The sequence below is a fragment of the Somniosus microcephalus genome, unplaced genomic scaffold (genome assembly GCF_052327205.1).
Source record: "Somniosus microcephalus isolate GS21.2 unplaced genomic scaffold, FLI_Smic_1.0 unresolved_chr2, whole genome shotgun sequence".
Taxonomy (NCBI): Eukaryota; Metazoa; Chordata; class Chondrichthyes; order Squaliformes; family Somniosidae; genus Somniosus; species Somniosus microcephalus.
The window spans coordinates 3,676,125-3,702,543 of NW_028225180.1; the positions used below are offsets into that span (position 1 = coordinate 3,676,125).

A 26,419-nucleotide genomic window follows, 5' to 3' on the forward strand; every position below is an offset into this window, starting at 1 on the left:
CTGGTTCACTAATGTCCTTCAGGGAAGGAAATCTGCCTTCTTTACCAATTCTGGACGCAATGTGAATCCAGACACACAGCAATGTGTTTGATTCTCAATGGCCCTCTGAAATGGCAGAGAAAACCACTCAATTGTATTAGGCGGCTCAGCACCACCTTAAGCAAGGCAATTAGGGATGGCCAATGAATGCAGGCATTAACAGTGATGGCCATAGTCCAAGAATTAATTAAAAAAATTATTAATTATGCTAATTATAGAGCTTCATAATGTTGTAACCAGAGCTGCCATCTTTGTTACGTGCGTCGGAGCCGCATTTATTGAGCGGGGTGCCAGAGCCGGCATCTTCGTGTGGAGCGCCAGAGCTGACTCCTTTGTGCATGGTGCCATCTTTGTGCAGGGTGCCGGAACCACCATCTTTTTGTAAGATACGCATTCTGCCAACTTGGTGCCGGCAATGGACCCACCATTTTTGTGCAGTGGATCGGAGTCCCCATTTCTGTCTGGGGCAATGGTGCCGCTATCTTTTTGACGGGCGCTGAGTGCGTCATATTTGTGCGCGTTGCTGGGTCCGCCATCTTTGTTTTTAGAATCTCCCCGCTGGCCCAGGAGAGAGCGGCTCGCTACAATATCAGGCCCATGGAGCTGTCAGGCTGCAAAGTCTCCACTTCACATCATCCTTTAATGAATTTTACAATCACGGTAAAGGGATATTTCCCCACATTCTTCAACTGCTCTCTGAACTTAGTCTGGGTCACGGCATAAATCCCAGTGTTTGTGCAGCAACTCAGCATCTGCAGCATCAATCCCAATTCCTGTAAATAAAGAGGTGCATTTACAGACACAGGCCTGATAGACCCTATTCGGCTCCATATATAAACCACCACAAACACTGCCCATAACAGGATAAAATTGCCTGAGATAACAAGCAGTAAAATGATGGATTTCCTGCGGCTCTCCATCTCTGGGTCTCTGGGACTCTCCCCACTGCTGGGACCCCGGAGTCTCCTGCGGGCTCTGCTGGACACTAAAATGTGTCTGACGGTGAGAGCATTGAGCAGCAGAATCACAACAAATGGGACCCCCGGTGTGAGAATATAATGAAGGAGCTCGATTGCTGCCCAGACCCGTGAATTCAAAACATCTTTTGTTACATCACAAAACCAGGGCATGTTCCAAAGACCATACCAACCTGTGAACATAAAATACCAGAAAATGTTCTTTGAACCGCTCAGCACAGTCACTGTTCCCAGAACCACAGCTGCCGTTTTCTTGGTGCAATATTTAGTTTTCAGCTTCTGGTGGCAAATGGCCACAAATCGATCAAAGGTGAAAGTGACAGTGAACCAGACAGAACAGTCTGTGGCTGCATAAAGCAGGACGGCATGGATATTACACATGGGGATGGACCGCACGTAACGAAAATGTTCCAAATAAACAATCGGAATGTGCCTCAGTATCAGGTCGAGGAGAACGACCAGTAGATCAGCCGCTGCCATTGCCAGCAGGTAGCGAGTGACACATTTGGAGAGACCGCACCTTCCCCGAGACAGGATCATAATCGTCACTAAGTTCACTGTGAGGAAGAGAAATAACCAGAGACATTATACATCAGGCTGGGAGGGGAAATAAACAGGGAAATTATATATCAGGCTGGGAGGGGAAATAAACAGGGAACGTATACATCAGGCTGGGAGGGGAAATAAACAGGGAAATTATACATCAGGCTGGGAGCAAGAGCAGCAGCTTGAAGGAATTCGAGGAGAAATCTGCAACTCATTAGCGACATTCAATGATATAATCTATTTCTATTACCCGCAGAGCTGAATACAGGGTTTATTGTAAAAATAATCGGGAATACATTGAAGAATCAATCAATGAAATCGGGCCAAATACAACAGGAAAATAACAGATGTTAGATCAATGTGTGATTAAATGCTAGATCTACCTTCAGCCCAGCAGACAAAAGTACTGCCCGAGGTACCAGGGACACAAAGGACCAGAACCTCGCAGGAAGCCTTTGTGTCCCGGGATCAGTCAGCTTTTGGAGCGGTGCAATTCGCTTCATTGCCCTTTATGTTAGAGAGGGGGAAATCCCGCTTGGATTCCTGCTCCTCGTTAGAACATCCATTATATTTGGGACTGAAAATGAATGCAACGGCGAAATACAGAAACTACAATCTTGGCGTGCATTAATTAAAGCCAATTGTATTTGAAATGTAAGGCTGTAATATGAAATGACAAGGAAAATAAATACAAGTGCACTGCAGTTATAAAGATAACGGGCTGTAAGAAGTGTGTTAAAGATTGTGCTTTCTACAGTTTTCTTTAAATACACATAATACAGTGATAATAATTTGGTGAGATTTAAGGTAGTCATGGAAAAGGACAAAGATGGACTGGAAATAAAAGTTCTAAATTGGGGGAAGGCCGATTTTAACACGATAATGCAGCATCTGGATAAAGTGGACTTGTAGGAAAATCCACATCGGAGCAGTGGGAGTCATTCAGAAAGCAAATAGAGAGAATACAGCGCCAACATGTTCCCATAAAGGTCAAGGCTGGAACCAACAAGTCCAGGGAAGCCTGGATGACATGGGATATACAAGAATGGATTAGGGAAAGAAAGGGAGGCTTTTGGCAGATACAAACTACTAAAAACATGTGGAAGCCCTAGAGCAGTATAGAAAGTGCAGCGGATTATATAAGAAAGAAATTAGGAGACCGAAGTGGGGGCATGAAAAAACAGCGGGCAAAATAAAGGATAACCACAAGGTGTTTTGTAAGTATATTAAGGGCAACAGAGATAACCAGGGAAAGAGTACGTGCCATTAGGGACCAACGTGGCAGCCTGTGTGCAGAGCCGGAAGGTGCAGGTGAGGTTTTATATTAATATTTTGCATCTGTGTTCACTATGGAGAAGGAGGATGTAGGCACAGAGATCAGGCAGGGGGATTGTGATAAACTTGAACAAATTAGCATTGAGAGGGAGTAGGTAACAGCAGTTGTAGCGGGCATAAATTTGGATAAAACACCAGGCCTGTGGTGTATGTGCCTTTAAGAGCCCCAGGTGTGCGTAATGCCGGTAATTGCCACTTGGGCTATATAAGCCTGTGTATTGTGTATATCCTTTAGAAACCCCCCCCCAGACTTTGCTTAGTAAATACCTATGAACCAATTCCTGTCTTCAGTGTCTTTATCAACACACGGACACTACAGTGGCGATGAAGTGGAAACGGACTTACCGGCAATTCGGCAGCACCTCAAGGACATCGATTCCTCCGGCGTCCAGAAGACTCAAGGAAGTGAGAAAAGCTGTGGTTTCACCAGCTGGCCAAGCTGGTGGCAGGTACTGCGCTAATCCTTCCTGGGGGTCAGGCTTGGGCTCCAGCGGCGGGCTCTACAGCTGAGACAGGCAGCGAAATCGGAGGCAAGCAATAACGGACTGGGAGGGAGCACTCGGGAGACGGCCGGTGCGGCAAGCAGGTCAGCGTTCAGAGCTCCGGCGGAAACGAGTCTCCAACAGTAAATTAAAAATAAAGAGAACGCAAACTGCAGTAAACAGCGTTGTTATCGGCAGCAGCGGCGGGAAAGCACGGAAAGCGCCATACCTTTGCTACAGAAAAGAAAAAAAAAAGCGCGGGAAGCACCATATCTTTTCTGAAATGCCTAAGTCTGGCAATATTGATGCTTTTGATAGCGAAAGAGAGCCTAATTTTGGCAATATTGATGCTTTTGATAACGAGATAGAGGATTGGACGACATATGTGGAAAGTGTGGAGGTATATTGCACCGCAAATGGAATAGAAGATGAAAAAAAGCTTCACTGCTTCTTGATCTAATGGGCGCAAAGACATACAAGCTGTTGCGAAACTTAATCACTCCAGCCGAACCGATGGACAAGAATTTTGAGGAGATTGTTGATACCCTACACTGCCAATTCGAGGCAGGACTGGCAGATTCTCTGCGAGACAAATTCATCTGCGATCCCCTAAGTGTAGAAATACAAAAAAAGGTATCTTCTGAGAAAGATTTTACACTGGACAAGGCTTTCAGTGCAATAGGAGCTGCAAAGATACCGCAAAGGCCACAGGACTTCGGCACCCATGAAATGAAACGGGGTTTCGAGAGATGTTATCGCTGCGGCAGATCCACCCATGACCAGAGGGACTGCTGGTTCAAGGAAAAAGCATGCAGGCGATGCGGAAAGATGGGACACATTCCACGTGTGTGCCGATCTGTAAATAAAAAATCCACTAACGGGAAAGAATCAATAAGGAAAAGCACAGAAAGTTACAAATGATGATGGACAGTGGCTCCGCGGACCAGAAGAGCGATTGCGACTCCGGGAACAAGAGACTAAGCTCTCTCAAATTACATAATGTCATTGCCAAAGAAGATTACCAGACCATTTGGGTTACCCTCACAATAGCGGGGTCCCCAGTTAAAATGGAGCTAGATACAGGATCAGCTCTGACCGTCATAAATCGACGGGATTACGAGCGGCTATTTCTGCATATACCTTTAAAAGACACATCCATTATCTTGAAAACATATACGCGGCAGAAAGTATACCCCAAAGGAAAAATAAGGGTGCCCGTTGTATACAACGGCAAGGAAATACAGAAGTTGTATTTATACGTTCTACAAGATGGTGGTCCACCGCTGTTGGGACGTGAATGCATCAGAAAAATACGTTTAGACTGGCACTCCATTCAGGCACTGACGGTGACCAGTAAGGAAAAAAATGACGATGACGTCATACCTGAACAATTAAAAGACATCTTGGCCAACGCCAAGGAAGTGTTTCAAGAGAAACTAGGAACCTTGAAAGGCATCACCGCCTCAATAAAAGTGGAAGATGCAGCAATTCCCAAGTTTTTTAAGGCAAGACCGGTGCCATACGCAATTCGTCCAGCAGTCGAAGCAGAGCTGGAGAATTTGGAAAAGGCAGGCGTATTATCTAAAATAGATTGGAGCGAGTGGGCAACACCCATCGTCCCAGTCATGAAGAAAGCATTGAAGGGTGATGGATCTGAAGAACAGAGAAAAATTCGCATCTGTGGAGATTTCAAGGTGACTGTAAACCCGGTCCTTCACACAGTACAGTGTGCTCTTCTGAGGATAGAAAATATTTTCGCCTCACTATCCGGAGGGAAACGTTTCACCAAAATTGACTTGGCACAGGCATACCTACAGATGGAGGTTGAAGAGGCCTCTAAAAAATATCTCACGATAAATAAACACAAAGGTCTGTACCAGTACAATCGACTGGTTTACGGAGTAGCATCCGCTCCAGCTATCTGGCAAAGAGCTATGGAGCAAGTCCTCCAAGGGATTCCGGGGACTCAATGCTACCTAGACGACATCCTTGTAACAGGAGAAAACGACAACGAGCACCTTGCCAATTTAGAGCAGGTGTTCACTAGGCTGAGAAAACGGGGCCTACGAGCAAATCGCACCAAGTGCGAATTTTTCCGAAATCAAATATCATATTGTGGCCACATAATAAATAAGGAAGGGTTGCATAAGTCACCTGAAAAAATTGAGGCGGTCATAAAAGCCCCAGCACCTGAAAATGTTTCACAATTAAGGTCGTTCCTGGGATTAATAAATTACTATCATAAATTTTTACCGAACCTATCAACTCTTCTACACCCTCTTAATGAACTGCTGCAAACAGGAGTAATTTGGAAATGGAACGAAGACTGCAAAAATGCCTTCCATAAATGCAAAGACTTAATCACATCCAAAGAATTTTGGCTCATTACAATCCATTACTGCCAATCAGACTGGCGTGCGATGCATCCCCTTATGGCATAGGAGCAGTATTATCGCATAAATTCCCTGATGGCTCGGAACGGCCGATAGCTTTTGCGTCACGCTCATTGCACTCAGCTGAGCGTAACTATGCCCAAATCGACAGCCAAGCACTCAGCCTGGTATGGGGAGTAAAGAAATTCAACCATTACCTACACGGACAAAAATTTACCTTGTTGACTGACCAACAACCCCTCATCTCCATATTCAACCCTAAAAAGGGTGTTCCCATTATGACAGCACAAAGGCTACAGCGGTGGTCCCTTTTTCTAGGGGCACACCAATACAACATAGAATACAAAGCGTCAAAACAGCATGGGAATGCTGACGGTTTATCGCACCTACTGTTCCAACGATAGAAGAGGCACCTACAGTAGACCCAGTAGAGATATTCCACTCTACCATAGTGGAATGTCTACCAGTGACAAATTCTGCAATTGAAAGGGAGACAAGAAATGACCCGACTCTCTCACGGGTCTACGATTTAACAGTGAAGGGATGGGCAGCACATGGCGAACCACTGTTGCCTGCATTCTCGCAAAGAAGAGAACAGCTGTCAGTGTGCCGAGGAACCTTGATGTGTGGAACCAGAGTGGTGATTCCACCCAAACTCCAGGATAAAGTGCTAAAGGAGCTTCACGAGGGGCATCTGGGTGGAGTGAAAATGAAGAACCTAGCCAGGGCGTTTGTATGGTGGCCAGGTATCGATGGAGACATCGAAGAAATGACCAAGAGCTGCCTAGGATGCCAGAAGGTCCAAAACAATCCACCACAAGCCCCTCTACATCCATGGGAGTGGCCCTCATCTTCTTGGCAAAGGGTACACATCGACTTTGCCGGTCCATTTATGGACTCAATGTTCTTAATCGCGGTTGATGCACACTCCAAGTGGCCGGAGGTAATAAAGATGTCCACCACCACCACGGAAAAAACCATCACAGTATTAAGGACCATATTTGCCAGGAATGGGCTACCAGAACAGATCTGTTCTGATAATGGACCGCAATTTGTGTCCGAAGAATTCAGAAAGTTCTTAAAAATCAATGGGGTTAAGCACTACACGTCCGCCCCATACCATCCCGCCACCAATGGATTGGCTGAAAGGTTTGTCCAGACCTTCAAGAAGGCCATAAAGGCCATGGGTAATGAAGACATAAAACTTCAGCACAAGGTGGATAAATTCTTATTCGCATACAGGAATGCAACACATACAGTTACCAACCAAACTCCCGCCATTATGTTCTTCCATAGAAACCTAAGATGCCGGCTGGATTTGGTCAAGCCCAACATCAGAAGTGACGTGGAGAACCGGCAGTTTCAAGGCATGAATGAAAGGCCAACTAGAACCTTCAAGATATGTCAACAGGTTTTGGCTCGGGACTACCGTACCGAGAAATGGCAGCCTGGAACTATCTGCACACGACTACGACCACTAATGTATACCGTGGACATCGGAGAAAGCATAATGAGGCGCCATGATGACCAAATCATAAAGTCATCTGAAAAGGGACAACCTACACCACCACTCTATACATCTAACGATGAAGTAGAGATACCCATATCTACCTCCGATCCGGTGATACTGGGACCCGAAAAACCCGACACTGGCATTCAAGCCGAATCAGCCTTGCCAGAAGAACCTACTACACGACCAGAAACTACTACACCCCCGAGGCATTATCCGGACCGAGTCAGGAAGCCTCCTGAGAGACTAACTTATAATTAATTAATTACATCAATGAATATTATTTTGCATATAACATGTAATTAATAATTACTTAAAATATGATGTACTGGTTAGCTAAAAGGGGAGGAATTGTGGTGTATGTGCCTTTAAGAGCCCCAGGTGTGCGTAATGCTGGTAATTGCCACGTGGGCTATATAAGCCTGTGTATTGTGTATATCCTTTAGAAACCCCCCCCCCAGACTTTGCTTAATAAATACCTATGAACCAACTTCTGTCTTCAGTGTCTTTATCAACACACGGACACTACAAGTCCCAGATGCAATGCATCCCAGCCTTCTTTGTGAGGCAAGGGAGAAGATTGCAGGGGCTCTGATACAAATTTTCAGAACCTCTCTCGCCACAGGGGAGCTGCCAATGAAATGGAGGACAGATGATGGAATACCATTGTTCAAGAAGGGTAGTAGGGTTAAACCAGAGAATTATAGGCCAATGAGGCTAACGTCAGTGGTTGGGAATTTATTGGATAATATTCTGAGGGAAAGAATTAGTCTCCACTTGGAGAGGCAATAATTAATCAAGGATTGCCAGCATGGCTTTGTCAGCGGGAGATCATGTCTAAACAATTTGATTGAATTTTTCGAGGGAGTGACTAGATGTGTGGATGAGGGTTGTGCTGTTGATGAAATCTACATGGAATTCAGTAAGGCTTTTGACAATGTCCCGCATGGGAGACTCGTCAAGAAGGTAAGAGCCCATGGGATCCAGGTCAATTTAGCACAATGGATCCGAAATTGGCTTTGTGGCAGGAGGCAGAGGGTGATCACCGATTGTTGTTTTTGTGGCTGGAAGCCTGTGTCCAGTGGTGTACTGCAGGATTCGGTGCTGGGTCCTTTGCTGTTTGTAGTGTACATTAATGCTTTAGATATGAATGTAGGAGGTATTACCAGTAAGTTCGCAGAAGTCAGGAAAATTGGTAGAGCGGTAATTAGCGAGGAGGGAAGCCTTAGTCTCGAGGACGACATAGACGGGTTGATCAGACGGGCAGAACACTGGCAAATTGATTTTAAACCTGAAAATTGTGAGGTGTTTCATTTTGGGAGGACTAACAAGGCAAGGGAATACACAATGAATGGTAGGACCCTAGGAAGGACAGAGGATCAGAGGGACCTTGGCGTGCATGTACATAGATCCCTGAAGGCAGCAGGAAAGGTAGATAAGGTGGTTAAGAGGGCATATGGGATACTTGCATTCATTACCCGCAGCATAAAATATAAGAGCAGGGAGTTTATGATGGAATTGTATAAAACGCTAGTTAGGCCACAGCTGGAATACTGTGTGCAGTTCTCGTCGCCAAACAATACATAAAAACATAAGAACATAAGAAATAGGAGCAGGAGTAGGCCAATCGGCCCCTCGAGCCTGCTCCGCCAATCAGTAAGATAATGGCTGATCTGATCCTAACAGCCAATCTCTATCACAGAACTATCTCCTGAAACCAACAGAATTAGACACATGAAATAGAAGCAGGATCAGGCTACACGGCCCCTGGGCCCGCTCCGCTAACCACAGGGCCATGATCGATCCGAACCTAGACTCATGTCCAAATTCCTGCCCGCTCCCCGTAACCCTTAATTCCCTTTACTTCTAGGACACTGTCTATTTCTATAATAAATTTATGTAAAGATGCAGCTTCTACAGCTTTTTGGGGCAGCATATTCCATGGGCCTACCACCCTGTGAGTGAAGTAATTCCTCCTCATCTCAGTTTTGAAAGAGCTGCCCCTTATTCTAAGACTATGCCCCCTAGTTCTAGTTTCACCCATCATCGGGAACATCCTCCCCGCATCCACCCGATCCAACCCCTTCACAATCTTATATGTTTCAATAAGATCGCCTCTCATGCTTCTGAACTCCAATGAGTAGAGTCCCAATCTACTCAACCACTCCTCATATGTTCATCCCCTCATCCCTGGGAATAACCGAGGGAACCTTCTTTGTACTGACTCGAGAGCAAGTATGTCTTTTCTTAAGTATGGACACCAGAACTGTATGCAGTATTCCAGGTGCGGTCTCACCAATACCTTGTACAACTGAAGCAATACCTCCCTATTTTTATATTCTATCCCCCTAGCAATGAAAGCCAACATTCCATTGGCCTTCTTAATCACTTGCTGCACCTGCATACTAACATTTTGAGTTTCGTGCACCAGGACCCCCAGATCCCTTTGTACTTCAGTGCTTCAAAGTTTCTTGCCATTAATAATAACTTGCTCTACGATTTTTCCTGCCAAAGTGCATAACCTCACATTTTCCAATATTGTATTCCATCTGCCAAATCTCTGCCCACTTACTTAGCCTGTCTATGTCCACTTGCAGGTTTTTTATGTCCTCCTCACTCACTACTTTCCCTCCCATCTTAGTATCATCTGCAAACATTGATATGTTACACTCGGTCCCCTCCTCCAAATCGTTAATATAGATTGTAAAGAGTTGGGGACCCAGCACTGATCCCTGCGGAAAACCACTAGTTACTGATTGCCAGTCTGAGAATGAACCATTTATCCCAACTCTCTGCCTTCTGTTAGATAGCCAATCCTCTATCCATGCCAAAATATTACCCCCAATCCCGTTTTTTTTTATCTTAAGCAATAATCTTTTGTGTGGCACCTTGTCAAATGCCTTTTGGAAGTCTAAATACACTACGTTCACTGGTTCCCCTTTATCCACCCTATATGTTACTTCCTCAAAGAACTCCAGCAAATTTGTCAAACATGACTTCCCCTTCATAAAACCATGCTGACTTTGTCCTATTAAATTATGATTATCCAAATGTCCTGTTACTGTCTCCTTAATAATGGACTCCAATATTTTACCTACCACAGATATTAGGCTAACCGGTCTATAGTTTCCAGCCTTCTGTCTACTGCCCTTTTTAAATAAGGGTGTTACATTAGCAGTTTTCCAGTCTGCCGGGACATTTGCTGAGTCCAGGGAGTTTTGGAAAATTATTACCTTTGCATCCACAATCCATACCGCCACTTCCCTCAAGACCCTGGGATGTAAGCCCTCAGGTCCAGGTGATTTATCCGCCTTGAGTCCCATTATTTTACCGAGCACCACTTCCATGGTGATTTTGATCGTGTTTATCTCCTCCCCCCCTATAGCCCCCTGTTTGTCCAGTGTTGGGATATTCTTAGTGTCCTCTACTGTAAAGACTGATACAAAATATTCATTCAGTGTTTTTGCCATCTCCATATTTCCCACCATTAACTTCCCTGTCTCATCCTCTAAGGGACGAACATTTACTTCAGCCACCCTTTTTCATTTTATATAACTATAAAAACTCTTACTATCTGTTTGTATATTTTTTGCCAATTTATTTCATAAACTATCTTCCCTTTCTTAATCAATCTATTTGTTATTTTTTGCTGTCTTTTAAAGTTTTCCCAATCCTCTGTCCTCCCACTAGATTTGGCTACCTTATTTGCCCTTGTTTTTCGTCGAAAACTATCCTTAATTTCTTTACATAGCCACGGATGGCTGTCTTTTCTTTTACACCCTTTTCTTCTCAGTGGAATATATATTTTTTGGAAGTTGTAAAATAACTCCTTAAATGTACACCACTGATCATATATCGTCTTACCTTTTAATCTATTTTCCCAATCCACTCTACTCAATTCCGCTCTCATACCTTCATAGTCTCCTTTATTCAAGCTTAGCACGCTTGTTTGAGATCCAACCTTCTCACCCTCTAATTGAATATGGAATTCAACCATGTTATGGTCGCTCATTCCAAGGGGATCCTTTACTAGGACATTTTTAATTAATCCTGTCTCGTTACACAGGACCAGATCTAAGCTTGCTTGCCCCCTGGTCGGTTCAGTTACATACTGCTCAAGAAACCCATCCCTAATACACTCAATGAACTCATCCTCAAGGCAGCCCTGCCCAATTTGATTTGCCCAATTAATATGATAGTTAAAATCCCCCATAATTATAGATGTTCCCTTATTACAAGCCTCAACGATTTCCTGATTGATACTCCGTCCAACCGAGTTGCAACTGTTCGGAGGCCTATAGACTATGCCCACTAGTGTTTTTTTCCCCTTATTATTCCTTATCTCCACCCAAACTCATTATCCTGATCTTTTGACCCAATATCTTTTCTCTGTATTACAGTGATTCCTTCCTTTATTAACATAGCCACCCCACCTCCCCTTCATTCCTGCCTGTCCTTCCTGATCGTTAAATAACCTGGTATGTTTAATTCCCAGGCATTGTCACCCTGCAGACATGTTTCTGTAATGGCCACAAGATCATACCCATATGTAGTTATTTATGCCATTAACTCATCTATTTTGTTACGAATGCTACGGGCATTCAGATAGAGAACTTTCAAATATGTTTTGTGACACTTAGTTCCTGCTTTTGCCCTTTTTATTACTTTACCTTTTACTCCATACCTTCTATCCCTTCCTGACACGCTCTGGTTTTTAATTTTCCCACTGCTACCTAATTCTATGACCTTCTCTGTTGTCATTTTTATTATTTGCTCTCTAGGAACCTCCTCCCCACTAGTTAGTTTAAAGCCCTCTCTGCAGCCCTAGTTATATGATGCGCCAGGACTCTAGTCCCAGCACAGGCCAAGTGAAGCCCGTCCCAATGGAACAGCTCCCTCCTGCCCCAGTACTGGCGCCAGTGTCCCTGGAAGCAAAACCCATTTCTCACACACCAGTCTTTCAGCCACGCATTTAACTCTCTAATTTTATTTGTCCTAGCCAAATTCGCTCGTGGCTCAGGTAATAATCCAGAGATTATTAACCTTGAGGTTGTATTTTTTAGTTTGACCCCTAGCTGCTCATACTCCTTTAACAGAACTGGCTTCCTATTCCTATTTACATCGTTTGAACCAGCATGGACCACGACGACTGGATCCACCCCCTCCCACTGCAAGTTTCTTTCCAGCCCAGAGCAGATGTCCTTAACCCTGGCAGAGGGTAGGCAACACAGCCTACGGGACTCTCGCTCTTGGCTGCAGAGAACTCTATCTATCCCGCTGATAATACTATCCCCTACCACTACAACATTTCTATTTACTCCCCCCTCTTGAATGGCCCCTTGTTCGACAGTGCTGTGGCCAGGTTGCTCATCCTCCCTGCATTCCCTGCTCCCATCCCCACAGTGAGTAAGAACCTCGAACCTGTTGGATAAGAGCAAGGGCTGTCGCTCCTCCAACAACACCTCCTGGTTCCCCGTAACTGCCTCGCTACTAATGTCACTCCGTCCTGTCCCTGACCATGGGCTACATCTGAATTAATTAACTTCATAGGTGTGACCACCTCCTGATGCACAGAGTCCAGGTACTTCTCCCCCTCCCTGATGTGTCGCAGTGTCTGAAGCTCAGACTCCAGCTCATCAACACGGAGCTGGAGATCCTGCAGCAGCAGACACTTGTCACAGAAGTAATCACCGTTAGCCTCAATGGGGTCCACAGGCTCCCACATCTCGCAACAGTAACACATCACCTGCTCCATTGTGTGCAATTAATTTAAAATATTTATTGCCCGATTATAGATGCTATTATCCCCTTTAATTAATTGGATTTAAATTAAATCAATCCCTCTAATTACACCAGTTAAATGGTTTTCCAACTGTCCCCACTACACCACAGAGACCCCAGAAAAACCCCCCGCAGAATTTAAGCTTGTAATGAAAAGGAGAAAGAAAGAAATACTCGCCAACCAATCCAACCAATCACTTACCTGCTTCCTGGTGCCATCACAGTTGGATTACTTTTTACATCTCTCCTCTGCTGTTAAATTGGTCCGCCTCACCTCGCTGAATCAGCCGCCTCTCCCCAACTGCCGCCGCTATTTGATTTTCCTCAGGTGCTTCCTCGCAGGTCCGCTCTGGTCGGGCCTCGGTTCGCTGAATCAGCTGCCTCTCCCCAACAGCCACCGCTATTTGAATTCTCCTCAGGTGCTTCCTCGCAGGTCCGCTCTTGTTGGGACTCGGTTCGCTGAATCAGCCACCTCTCCCCAACTGCCGCCGGTATTTGAATTCTCTTCAGGTGCTTCCTCGCAGGTCCGCTCTGGTCGGACCTCGGTTCGCTGAATCAGCCGCCTCTCCTCAACTGCCGCCGCTATTTGATTCTCCTCAGGTGCTTCCTCGCAAGTCCGCTCTGGTCGGGCCTCGGTTCGCTGAATCAGCCGCCTCTCCGCAACTGCTGCCAGTATTTGAATTCTCCTCAGGTGCTTCCTCGCAGGTCCACTCTGGTCGGGCCTTGGTTCGCTGAATCAGCTGCCTCTCCCCAAATGCCGCCGGTATTTGAATTATCCTCAGGTGCTTCCTCGCAGGTCCGCTCTGGACGGGCCTCGGTTCGCTGAATCAGCCGCCTCTCCGCAACTGCTGCCAGTATTTGAATTCTCCTCAGGTGCTTCCTCGCAGGTCCGCTCTGGTCGGGCCTCGGTTCGCTGAATCAGCTGCCTCTCCCCAACTGCCGCCGGTACTTGAATTCTCCTCAGGTGCTTCCTCGCAGGTCCGCTCTGGTCGGACCTCGGTCCGCTGAATCAGCTGCCTCTCCCCAAATGCCGCCGGTATTTGAATTATCCTCAGGTGCTTCCTCGCAGGTCCGCTCTGGTCGGACCTCGGTTCGCTGAATCAGCCGCCTCTCCTCAACTGCCACCGCTATTTGATTCTCCTCAGGTGCTTCCTCGCAAGCCCGCTCTGGTCGGGCCTCGGTTTGCTGAATCAGCCGCCTCTCCGCAACTGCTGCCAGTATTTGAATTCTCCTCAGGTGCTTCCTCGCAGGTCCGCTCTGGTCGGGCCTCGGTTCACTGAATCAGCTGCCTCTCCCCAAATGCCGCCGGTATTTGAATTATCCTCAGGTGCTTCCTCGCAGGTCCGCTCTGGACGGGCCTCGGTTCGCTGAATCAGCCGCCTCTCCGCAACTGCTGCCAGTATTTGAATTCTCCTCAGGTGCTTCCTCGCAGGTCCGCTCTGGTCGGGCCTCGGTTCGCTGAATCAGCTGCCTCTCCCCAAATGCCGCCGGTATTTGAATTATCCTCAGGTGCTTCCTCGCAGGTCCGCTCTGGTCGGGCCTCGGTTCACTGAATCAGCCGCCTCTCCCCAACTGCCGCCGGTATTTGAATTGTCCTCAGGTGCTTCCTCACAGGTCCGCACTGGTCGGCCCTCGGTTCGCTGAAATAGGATGGATGTGATTGCATTCGAGAGGTTGCAGAGCAGAGTCACTAGGATGTTACCTGGGCTGGAACGTTTGAGCTCTGAAGAGAGACTGGACAGGCTTGGGTTGTTTTCTTTAGAGCAGAGATGGCTGCGGGGGGACCTGATTGAGGTGTACAAAAATTGTGAGGGGCATAGATAGGTTAGATAGAAAGGAACTTTTCCCCATAGTAGTGGGGTCAAAAACCAGCGGGCACAGTTTCAAGGTAAGAGGCAGGAGGTTTGGAGGGGAATTGTGGAAACGCTTTTAAACCCAGAGGGTGGTTGGAATCTGCAACTCAGTGTCTGAAAGGGCGGTAGAGGCAGGAAACCTCACAACATTCATGAAGCATTTAGATGCGCACTTGAAACACCATAGCATACAAGGCTGCGGACCAAGTGCTGGGAATTGGGATTAGAATAGATAGCGCTTGATGGCCGGTGCAGATACAATGGGCCAGAGGGGCTCGTTCTGTGCTGTATAACACTGTGACACAAATTGTAGCTCATTGAAAGGAAGATTTTCCATATAACATTGTAAGGAATGGATTCTGAATTAAAATAAATAGTTATAATTGACCAGGTAATAGCCCACTAAATGCATTTATTAGCACCATAGTCACGTGATTTATCACACAGGCAACGACCTGGCGAAACCTTTGTGAAGTATTTGAACTCAATTTGAAGAGATTTATCCTTGTACTTTTTCACCTGTTGGTTACCAAGTTGTGCAGGTAATTTTAATCCAGGAAATATGAAAGGAGTTTCTTATCCTCAGTACTTCAGTTACAATCAGCTGGGATTGTTTATCCTGCAGTGCAGCAGGAGGCAACAGAGAATCACTCTGGGTCTCACTGAGAGATCCACTGAACTGTGACAGGCGGACATGGGATCCAATTGTTAATTCAAAACAAAGATTGGAAATAAACGCATTGAAATATGGCTGAGTGAACGTGTTTTGAGAATTTATCCTTATAATCCTGTTCTAGCCATCAGAAGCAGTGCCACTAATGCAGAACTGGAGATGGTGGGAAAGGAGACATTGACTGCAATGAGTTATTCGCGGATATTTCAGACATTTAAAGATATGGGTGTGATCTGCCATGATTTGTTCCTGTGACTGTGTCAGTAACCAGGCCGAGCATTAGGTGAAAACAAAAGCAAATTACTGCGGATGCTGGAAATCTGAAATAAGAACAGAAAATATTTTAAATATTCAGCAGGTCAGGCAGCAGCTTTGGAGAGAGAGAGAGTTCAAGTTTCAGGTCGATGATTTGTTGTCATTCGGTGAACATTCTCCTCACAAAGACAATGTTCCTCTGATCTGTTACAATAGTTCAGTGTAGATTGCAGAATGGAATTCGTTAAGCAAATAGTCTCGTCCTATATATTTTCTTGAGTTGAATATAGAACAATTGAATCTTGTTAACACTGCATCACCTTCAGAATAAATAGCCGACTTCAGTGCGGATGGGATGGGGAATGGCTTGGAGAGAAATACAGATAAACATGATTTACAGAATGAATAGCTGGATACAGAGACTTACCAGGGACACCAAAAGTAGCGACAGGGTGTGGGGAGAGGAAATTATAAGAACAGTAATACAGTTAAACATGATTTATTGAATTCGTAGCTTGATACAGAGACTTACCAGGAACACCAACAGCAGCGAGGATGTGGTGGGCTTTTTAAACAACAACTCTTGCATTAACAAAGATTCAACATCTTGAAACACAGAATACCATTAATAACAGAAGTAACAAGAATCATATTGCAGTGTAACCTGGTTTCTCTTCTTAGGCAGTCCTTCGGAACCGAGAATGACTTGCTCGCACACTAAAAATGAGTTCACAGGTGACTGATGAGTCTAATTACAACCTACAGTCTCTGTCACAGGTAGGGCAGACGGTGGTTGAAGGGGCATGTAGGCGGGGTGCATGGCTTGATGTGCGCTCCTTGCGCTGCCTGCGCTTGGCTTCTGCTTACTCCCGGCGAAGAGACTCATGGTGTTCAGCACCTTCCTGGATGCTTCTCATAGATAGAGTCATAGAGTCGTAGAGTTATACACCACAGAAAGAGGCCCTTCGGCCCATCGCGTCCGCGCCGGCCATCAAGCTCTGTCTAATTTATCCCATTTTCCAGCATTTGGTCCGTAGCCTTGTATGCTATGGTATTTCAAGTGCTCATCGAAATGCTTCTTGAATGATGTGAGGGTTCCTGCCTCTACCACCCATCAGGCAGCAAGTTCCAGATTCCAACCACCCACTGGGTGTAAAAGTTCTTCCCCAAATCCCCTCTAAACCTCCTGCCCCTTACCTTGAATCTATGCCGCTTTGTTATTGACCCCTCTACGAAGGGATAAAGTTCATTTCTATCTACCGTATCTATGCCCATCATAATTTTGTACACCTCAATCAGGTCCCCCCCCCCCCAGCCTTCTCTGCTCCAAGGAAAACAACCCCAGCCTGTCAAGTCTTTCTTCATAGCTGGAGCGCTCCAGCCCAGGTAACATCCTGGTGAATTTCCTCTGCACCCTCTCCAAATCAATCACATCCTTCCTACAGTGTGGCGACCAGAACTGCACACAGTATTCCAGCTGTGGCCTAACCAGCGTTTTGTTAAGCTCCATCACAACCTCCCTGCTCTTATATTCGAAGCCTCGGCTAATGCAGGCAAGTATCTCACATGCCTTTGTAACCACCTTATCCACCTGTTCTGCTGCCTTCAGGGATCTATGTACATGCACTCCAAGGTCCCTCTGATCCTCTGTCTTTCCTAGGGTCTTACCTTCCATTGTGTATTCCCTTGCCTTGTTAGTCCCTACAAAATGCATCACCTCACACTTCTCAGGGTTAAATTCCATTTGCCACTGTTCCCCCCTCCTTACCAACCCATCTATATCGTCCTGCAGACTGAGGCTACCCTCCTCGCTATTTACCACCCCAACAATGTTCGTGTCATCTGCGAACTTACTGATCATACCTTTTACATTCACATCCAAATCATTAATTTAGACCACAAACAGCAAGGGACCCAACACCGATCCCTGCGGTACCCCACTGGACACAGGCTTCCAGTCACAAAAACAACCTTCCACCATCACCCTCTGCCTTCTGACACTAAGCCAGTTTTGGATCCAATGTGCCAAGGCACCCTGGATCCCATGGACTCTTACCTTAGAACATAAAAAATAGGAGCAGGAGTAGGTCAATCGGCCCCTCGAGCCTGCTCCACCATTCAATAAGATTATGGCTGATCTGATCCTAACCTCAAATCTTCTATCACTCTCCATCCACCCTAGCCCATGTGATCTCCCGGGAGAGGCGAAAAACCAGATAAAACACCCAATGGCAATTTGGGAGAAAAAAATCTGGGAAATTCCAATCCGACCCATCTCGGCGATCGAAACTCATCGAGGAGATCACTCTGTCCCTTTATTTTCTACAGTACTTACCTTCTGTAAAGGCGATCTCCACCCCAGCCAAGAACAGGAATAAAACCATCTCCTGATATCTAACACAGAATTAGAACACAGTAGGAGCAGAACCAGGCTACATGGCCCATGGGCCCACTCCACTGCCCACAAGGCCATGACCATTCCGAACCTACACTCATGTCCAATTTCCTGCCCGCTCCCCGTAACCCTTAATTCCCTTTACTTCTAGGATACTATCTATTTCTGTTTTGAATTTATTTAATGATATAGCTTCCACAGCTTTCTGAGGCAGCAAATTCCAGAAATCCACCACCCTCTCAGTGAAGAAGTTTCTCCTCATCTCAGTTTTGAAAGAGCAGCCTCTTAATCTCAGATTATGCCCCCTACTTCTAGTTTCACCCACTTTTGGGAACATCCTCACCGCATCCACCCGATCAAGCCCCTTCACAATCTTAGATGTTTCAACAGGATCGCCTCTCATTCTTCTGAACTCCAATGAGTAGAGTCCCAATCTACTCAACCTCTCCTCATATGAAAACCACCTCATCCCCGGGATTAACCGAGGGAACCTTCTTTGTGCTGACTCGAGAGCAATTATATCTATTCTTAAGTATGGACACCAAAACTGTACGCAGTATTCCAGGTGCGGTCTCACCAATACTTTGTACAACTGCAGCAATACCTCCCTGTTTTTATATTCTATCCCCCTAGCAATAAAAGCCAACATTCCATTGGCCTTCTTGATCACTTGCTGCACCTGCATACTAACCTTTTGAGTTTCGTGCACCAGGACCCCCAGATCCCTTTGTACTACAGTACTTTCCAGTTTCTTGCCATTAAGATAATAAATTGCTCTATGATTTTTCCTGCCAAAGTGCAAAGCCTCACACTTTCCAGTATTGTATTCCATCTGCCAAATCTCTGCCCACTTACTTAGCCTGTCAATGTCCCTTTGCAGGTTTTTTATGTCCTCCTCACTCATTACTTTATGTCCCGTCTTTGTATCATCTGCAAATTTTGATATGTTACACTTGGATGTAAAGAGTTGGGGACCCAGCACTGACCCCTGCGGAACACCACTAGTTACTGGTTGCCAGTCTGAGAACGAACCATTTACCCCAACTCTCTGCTTTCTGTTAGAGACCCAAACCTCCACCCACGCCAGAATATTACCCCCAATCCCGTGATTTTTTATCTTGAGCAATAATATTTTGTGTGGCACCTTGTCAAATGCCTTTTGGAAGTCTAAATACACTACGTCCACTGGTTCCCCTTTATCCACCCTTTATGTTACTTCCTCAAAAAATTCAAGCAAATTTGTCAAACATGACTTCCCCTTCATGAAACCATGCTGAGTTTGTCCTATTAAATTATGTTTGTTCAAATGTCCCGTTACTGTCTCCTTAATAATGGACTCTAACATTTTACCAACCATAGATGTTAGGCTAACAGGTCGATAGTTTCCAGCCTTCTGCCTACTACCCTTTTTAAATAAGGGTGTTACATTAGCAGTTTTCCAATCTGCCGGGACCTTTGCTGAGTCCAGGGAGTTTTGGAAAATTATTACCAATGCATCCACAATCCCTACCGCCACTTCCCTCAAGACCCTAGGATGCAAGCCATCAGGTCCAGGGGATTATCCACCTTGAGTCCCATTATTTTACCAAGTACGACTTCCTTAGTGATTTTATCGTATTTAACTCCTGCACCCTCGAGTCCCCTGTTTGTCCAGTGTTGGGATATTCTTAGTGTCCTCTACCGTAAAGGCAGATACAACATACTTGTTCAGCGTTTTTGCCATCTCCATGTTTCCCACCATTAATTTCCCGGTCTCATCCTCTAAGGGACCAACATTTACTTTAGTCACCCTTTTTCTTTTTTTTTTAACTATAGAAACTTTTGCTGTCTGTTTTTATATTTTTTGCTAATTTACTTTCATAATCTGTCTTCCCTTTCTTAATTAATCTTTTCGTTATTTTTTGCTGTCTTTTAAAGACTTCCCCATCTTCTATCCCCCCACTAGATTTGGCTACCTTATATGCCCTTGTTTTTAGTCTGATACTATCCTTAATCACTTCACTTAGCCATGGATGGCTCTCTTTTCTTTTACACCCTTTTTTCCTCAGTGAAATATATATTTTTTGGAAGTTGTACAATAAGTCCTTAAATGTACACCACTGATCATGTACCATCTTACCCTTTAATCTATTTTCCCAGTCCACTCTTATCAATTCTGCTCTCATACCTTCATAGTCTCCTTTATTCAAGCTCAGCACACTTGTTTGAGATCCAACCTTCTCACCCTCTAATTGAATATGGAATTCAACCATGTTATGATCTCTCATTCCAAGGGGATCCTTTATTCGGACATTTTAAATTAATCCTGTCTCATTACACAGGACAAAATCTAAGGTTGCTTGCCCCCTGGTCGGTTCAGTTACATACTGCCCAAGAAACCCATCCCTAATACACTCAATGAACTCATCCTCATGGCAGCCCTGCCCAATTTGATTTGTCCAGTTAATATGATAATTAAAATCCCCCATAATTATAGCTGTTCCCTTCTCACAAGCCTCAACTATTTCCTGATTAATACTCCGTCCAACAGAGTTGCAACTGTTCGGAGGCCTATAGACCACACACACAAGTGTTTTTTCCTCTTATTATTCCTTATCTCCACCCAAACTGTTTCACTATCCTGCTCCTTTGACCCAATATCATTTCTCTGTATTATAGTGATTCCTTCCTTTATTAACATAGCCACCCACCTCCCCTCCCTTCCTGCCTGTCCTTCCTGATTGTTAAATAACCTGGTATGTTTAATTACCAGTCATGGTCACCCTGCAGCCATGTTTCTGTAATGGCCAAAAAATCATACCCATATGTCGTTATTTGTGCCATTAACTCATTCATTTTGTTACGAATGCTACGTGCATTCAGATAAAGAACATTCAAATATGTTTTGTAACATTTAGTTCCTGTTTTGTCCCCTTTTAGTACTTTACATTTTACTCCATACCTTCTGTCCCTTCCTGACACGTTCTGTTTTTTTAATTCCCCCACTGCTACCTAAGTCTCTGACCTTCTCCGTTGTCATTTCTATTTTTTGATCTCTAGAAACCTCCCCCCCCCCACTAATTAGTTTAAAGCCCTCTCTACAGCCCTAGATATATGATTCGCCAGGACTCTAGTCCCAGCACTGGCCAAGTGGAGTCGCTCCTAACGGAACAGCTCCCTCCTGTCCCAGTACTGATGCCAGTGTCCCAAGAAGCAAAACCCATTTCTCCCACACCAGTCTTTAAGCCACGCATTTAACTCTTTAATTTTATTTATCCTAGCCAAATTCGCTTGTGGCTCAGGTAATAACCCAGAGATTATTCCCCTTGAGGTTCTGTTTTTTAATTTGAACCCTAGCTGCTCATACTCCTTTAACAGAACCGTCTTGCTTGTCCTATCTACGTCGTTTGCACCAACATGGACCACGACAACTGGATCCTCCCCCTCCCAATCCAAGTTTCTTTGCAGCCCAGAAGAGATGTCCTTAACCCTGGCACCTTCGGGACTCCCGCTCTTGACTGCAGAGAACCCTATCTATCCCCCTAATGATTCTATCCCCTACCACTACAACATTTCTGTTTACTCCCTCCACTTGCATGGCCCCCTGTATCACGGTGCTGTGACCTGGTTGCTCATCCTCCCTGCAGTCCCCTCTCCCGCCCTCACAGGAAGTAAAAACCTCGATCCTGCTTGACAAGAGCAAGGGCTGCGTCTCCTTCAACACTACATCCTGGATCCCTGTACCTTCCTCACTCGTAGTCACACCGTCCTGTCCCTGACCACGGACTACATCTGCAGTAATTAATTTCATAGGTGTGACCACCTCCTGAAACATAGAGTCCAGGAACTTCTCCCCCTCCCTGATGTGTCGTAGTGTCTGAAGCTCGGTCTCAAGCTCTTTAACATGGTGGTTGAGTTCCTCTATTAGCAAACACTTATAGCAAAATTAATCACCGCGAGCCTCAATGGGGTCCACCAGCTCCCAGATTTCGCAACAGTGACACATCACCTGTTCACCCATAACTATGTAATTAATTAAATTTATTATTATTAGTTATGAAGACCCTCTGACCCGATGCAGATGATATTTTACACCACTATTCAATGGGACTTACCAACTTAAAGGAATAAAAGAGCAGGAAGAAAACCAACCAACCAGCTGATCACCAACCTCCTCCTTGAATACTGTCTGTGGGGCCTGTTTGGTTGACTCGTCTCGCTGCTCTGCTTCCGCAGTCCTGTCTAAGCCTGGGGAGTGGGGAACAAAACAGAACAAAAAACACACCCTCACCTGCCACTTGCCCGAACTCTCCCTCTTACCAAACTCTAGGCGCACTCAATGCACAGCACTCCGTGCACAAGCACTAGTCCTGCCCCTTTTATACCCGGATTCTACTTCCGGTTTAAACTCCCTAACAGTTTAATATACACTTAAAAATTAAACACACTTCAAATAATTAACTTTTTAACACAAAAATTCACAAAATACACTTAAATGACTTTTATCCCTCTTACCAAACTCTAGCAGCACTCAATGCACAGCACTCCGTGCACAAGCACTAATGCCGCCCCTTTTATACTATCTTCTTGACCAGTCTCCTATGTGGGACTTTATTGAAAGCCTTACCACATCCACTTGCACTACTCTCATCCACATACCCAGTCACCCCCTCGAAAAATTCCAATCAAATTAGTCAGACATGATCTTCCCTTGACAAAGCCATGGTGACAATCCCTGATAAATCCTTGCCTCTCCAAGTGGAGGCGAATTCTGTCCCTCAGAATTTTTTCCAATAATATCCCTACCACTGATGTATGTCTCACTGGCCTGCAATTCCCTGGTTTATCCCCACTACCCTTCTTGAATAATGGTACTGCGTTAGCTATTCTCCAGTCCTCTGGCACATCCCCTGTAGACAGAGAGGTTCTGAAATTTTTTGGCAGAGCCCATGCAATCTCCTCCTTTGCCTCACACAGCAGCCTGGGATACATCTCGTCCCGGCATAGGGATTTATCCACTTTTAAGCCTCCTAAAACCGGTAGTACCCCCTCCCTCTCGATGCTAATACGTTCAAGTATATCACAGTCCCCCTGCCCGATCTCTATGTCTACATCGTCCTTCTCCACAGTGAACAAAGATGCTAAAAAATCATTTAAAACCCCACCTACATCTTCTGGCTCCACACACAGATTGCCACTTTGGTCCCTAATGAGCCCTACTCTTTTCCTAGTTAACCTCTTGCCCTTAATATACTTATAAAAATCTTAGAATTTTCCTTTATTTTGCTCACCAGTGTTAATTCATGGCCCCTCCTCGCTCTTCTAATTTCTTTTTTAAAGATCCCCCTGCACTTTTTATACTCCTCTAGGGCTTCCTCTGTCTTTAGTCCTTTGTATCTGCCAAAAGTCCCCCTTCTTTCCTAATCCATTCTCGCATATCCGTTGACATCCAAGGTTCCCTGGGCTTGGTGGTCCCACCCTTGACCAATACGGGAACATGTTGCCATTGTACTCTCTCAATTTCCTTTCTGAAAGACTCCCATTGCTCCGATATGGATTTTCCTACAAGTAGCTGTTCCCAGTCCACTTTGGCCAGATCCAGCCTTATCATATTAAAATCAGCCTTCCCCCAATTTAGAACTTTTATTTCCGGTCCGTCACTTTCCTTTTCCATGACTACCTTAAATCTCACCGAATTATGGTCACTGTCAACAAAGTGCTCACCTACTAACACTTCTACCACTTGCCCGGCCACATTCCCTAGAATTAGGTCCAGTATCGCCCCCTCTCTTGTAGGACTTTCTACATGCTGGCTCAATAGGCTCTCCTGGATGCACTTTAAGAATTCTGCACCCTCTAAGCCTTTCACACTCTGACTCCACTTTGTGCGGTGTTGGACCAGGGATTTCCAAATGATGGTCGGGATGTTGCACATTTTCAAGGAGGATTTGAGGGTGTCCTTGAAGTGTTTCCTCTGCCCACCTGGGGCTCACTTGCTGTTTCGGAGGTCCGAGTAGAGCTCTTGTTTTGGGAGTCTTGTATCGGGCATGCGGACAATATGGCCCATCCATCGGAGCTGATTGCTGTGGTCAATACTTCAATGCTGGAGATGTTCGCCTGAGCTGGAACCCTGACATTGGCGCACCGATCCTGCCAATGGATTTGCAGGATCTGGCTGATGCAGCATTGGTTGTAATTCTCCATTGGTTTGAGGTGCCTGCTTTACATGGTCCATGTCCCTGAGGCATTCAGGAGGGCGGGTATCACTACTGCTCGATAGACTGTGTTTCATAGAATTAATAACTGGACATAGATACTTAATAGGAACATTAAGAGCAGCGAGAAGGGGATAGTAAAACTTTTGTATATCCTCCCCTTCCCTTTCAGCATTCCGAAGGAAACGCTCCCTCCACAATACCCTGGTCCACTTCTTAATCACCCCCAACAGCCCCTCCCATCCCCGCATCCTTCCCGTGCAAGTGCAGGAGATGCAACACCTGCCTTTTTCCCTTCTCCCTTCCCACTGTCCAGGGCCCCAAACACTCCTTCCAGTTGAAATAGCGATTTACTTGTACTTCTTGCAATTTACTATACTGTATTCGCTGCTCACAATACGGTATCTAATACACTGTTCAGAAACAGAATGCAGATTGGGTGATGGCTATGCGAACACTTCCGTTCAGTCTGTAAGCTTGACCCCAAGCTTCTGGTCTCCTTCCACTTTAATTCTCTGTTCACCTCCCACTCTGCCCTCTCTGTACTCGGCTTCTTACAATGTTCCAACGGCACTCAATTTAAGCTCGAGGAACAGCACTTTATATTCCTATTAGGCACTTTACAGCATTCTGGACTCAACATTGAGTTCCGCAATTTAGAACCATGTCCTCGGTCCCTACTTTTTTCAGGCAGCTGCTTTTGATATTTCTCCCATCTCCTTTTGCAACATTTAACAACTCCTGCCTTCCACCCTATCACAGAAAGACACTTTTGTTCTTTTCTCCACCCCTCCCGAATTTTCCTGCCCCGGAACCTGCTTAGAATCTGTTCCAGCTCTAAAATGTTTCAGTTCTGACGAAGGGTCACAGACCTGAAACGTTAACTCTTTCCCTCTCCACAGATGCTGCCTGACCTGCTTAGTGTTTTCAACATTTCCTGTTGTTAGTCCAAAGTATTCTTGCTAAGCGCCACTGTCCAAGATGACATTCCCTAACGATCCTAGAACTCAAGGCATCCCTTCTGTGAGAGGCTGGTGGGTTTTTTTTGGAGGCAACGCGCTGATTGTGTGAGGTCACACAGTGAAGGGTGCTACTTATTTAGAGCAGAGGGAAATCCGCAATTGACATCATTAGGCCTCACTGTAACTAGCTTTAATCACATTCATTGAACAAATAGACTCATTGATCCATACTCACCACAACAATTCTCCTCATCACAATCTAGCTCACATTATTGTACACAGACTTAAATTAAATGTGAGCGCCTGCATAACATGTCACCGATCCTCAGTTCAGGAATTTAATTCTCAGCACCGCCTCGATTAAACTGTTCCTGCCTCAATCCAGGAATTTTATACCGAGGGCCGCCTAGGTTACACTGCTCCCGCCTCAATCCAGGAATTTAAGTCCCACCGCCACCCAGATTACACTGCTGCTGCCACAGTCCAGGAATTTCATTCCCAGGTCTGCCTCGATAACACTGCTCCCGCCTCACACCAGGAATTTCATTCCCAGGGCCGCCAAATTTACATGTCCCCGCCTCAGTCCAGTAAATCTAGAACAAGAACAACAAGGTGTTTCTAATGATTGACCTCAACCAGCCAATCTTAAAATGCTGCTTTGCAGAGGAGGAGAAAATAATAAAACGAGCAAAGGTTTAACACCAAGGCATCAAAGGAAAACGCTTAAAAGATAAACCCATGAGATAAGTAACCTATAACTGTCTCAATACTCCATGATACGCTCTGCAAACAGTGAATTATCGCACAATCATAGTCACAGAATCATAACTATCAGTCAACATTCCAGACTCCTCCCTCCCAGTGTATATCCTGTTCCACCGGCAGGACAAACACACCAGTGGTGGGGGCGCAGCGGTATACAATCGTTTGGGAGAGATCTTGCGCCGCCTCAACATTACCTAAGGACATAATAAAGTCCCATTGCTTCCAATCAGACATGGGCAAGGTAAATTCCGGCTGGTCA

General features: G+C 45.4%; 1 protein-coding gene across 1 annotated transcript; it reads right to left on the reverse strand.

Annotated features, from left to right (window-relative positions):
* Positions 1-671: 671 nt before the first annotated feature.
* LOC147092045 (putative G protein-coupled receptor 139) lies at positions 672-26,394 on the reverse strand. Its single transcript, XM_085976416.1, has 2 exons — positions 26,355-26,394; positions 672-1,573 (listed from the first exon to the last, which is right to left on the reverse strand). The coding sequence occupies exons 1-2, from the start codon at positions 26,392-26,394 to the stop codon at positions 672-674; spliced, it is 942 nt and encodes a 313-aa protein (XP_085832542.1).
* Between the last annotated feature and the right edge of the window lie 25 nt (positions 26,395-26,419).

Excerpts from the sequence above, each read along its gene's own strand:
- LOC147092045 (XM_085976416.1), bottom strand. The coding sequence starts at position 26,394 with ATGTCTGATTGGAAGCAATGGGACTTTATTATGTCCTTAG. Across the intron at positions 1,574-26,354 it reads GGACTTTATTATGTCCTTAG|TGAACTTAGTGACGATTATG; the intron begins GTAATGTTGAGG and ends TCTTCCTCACAG.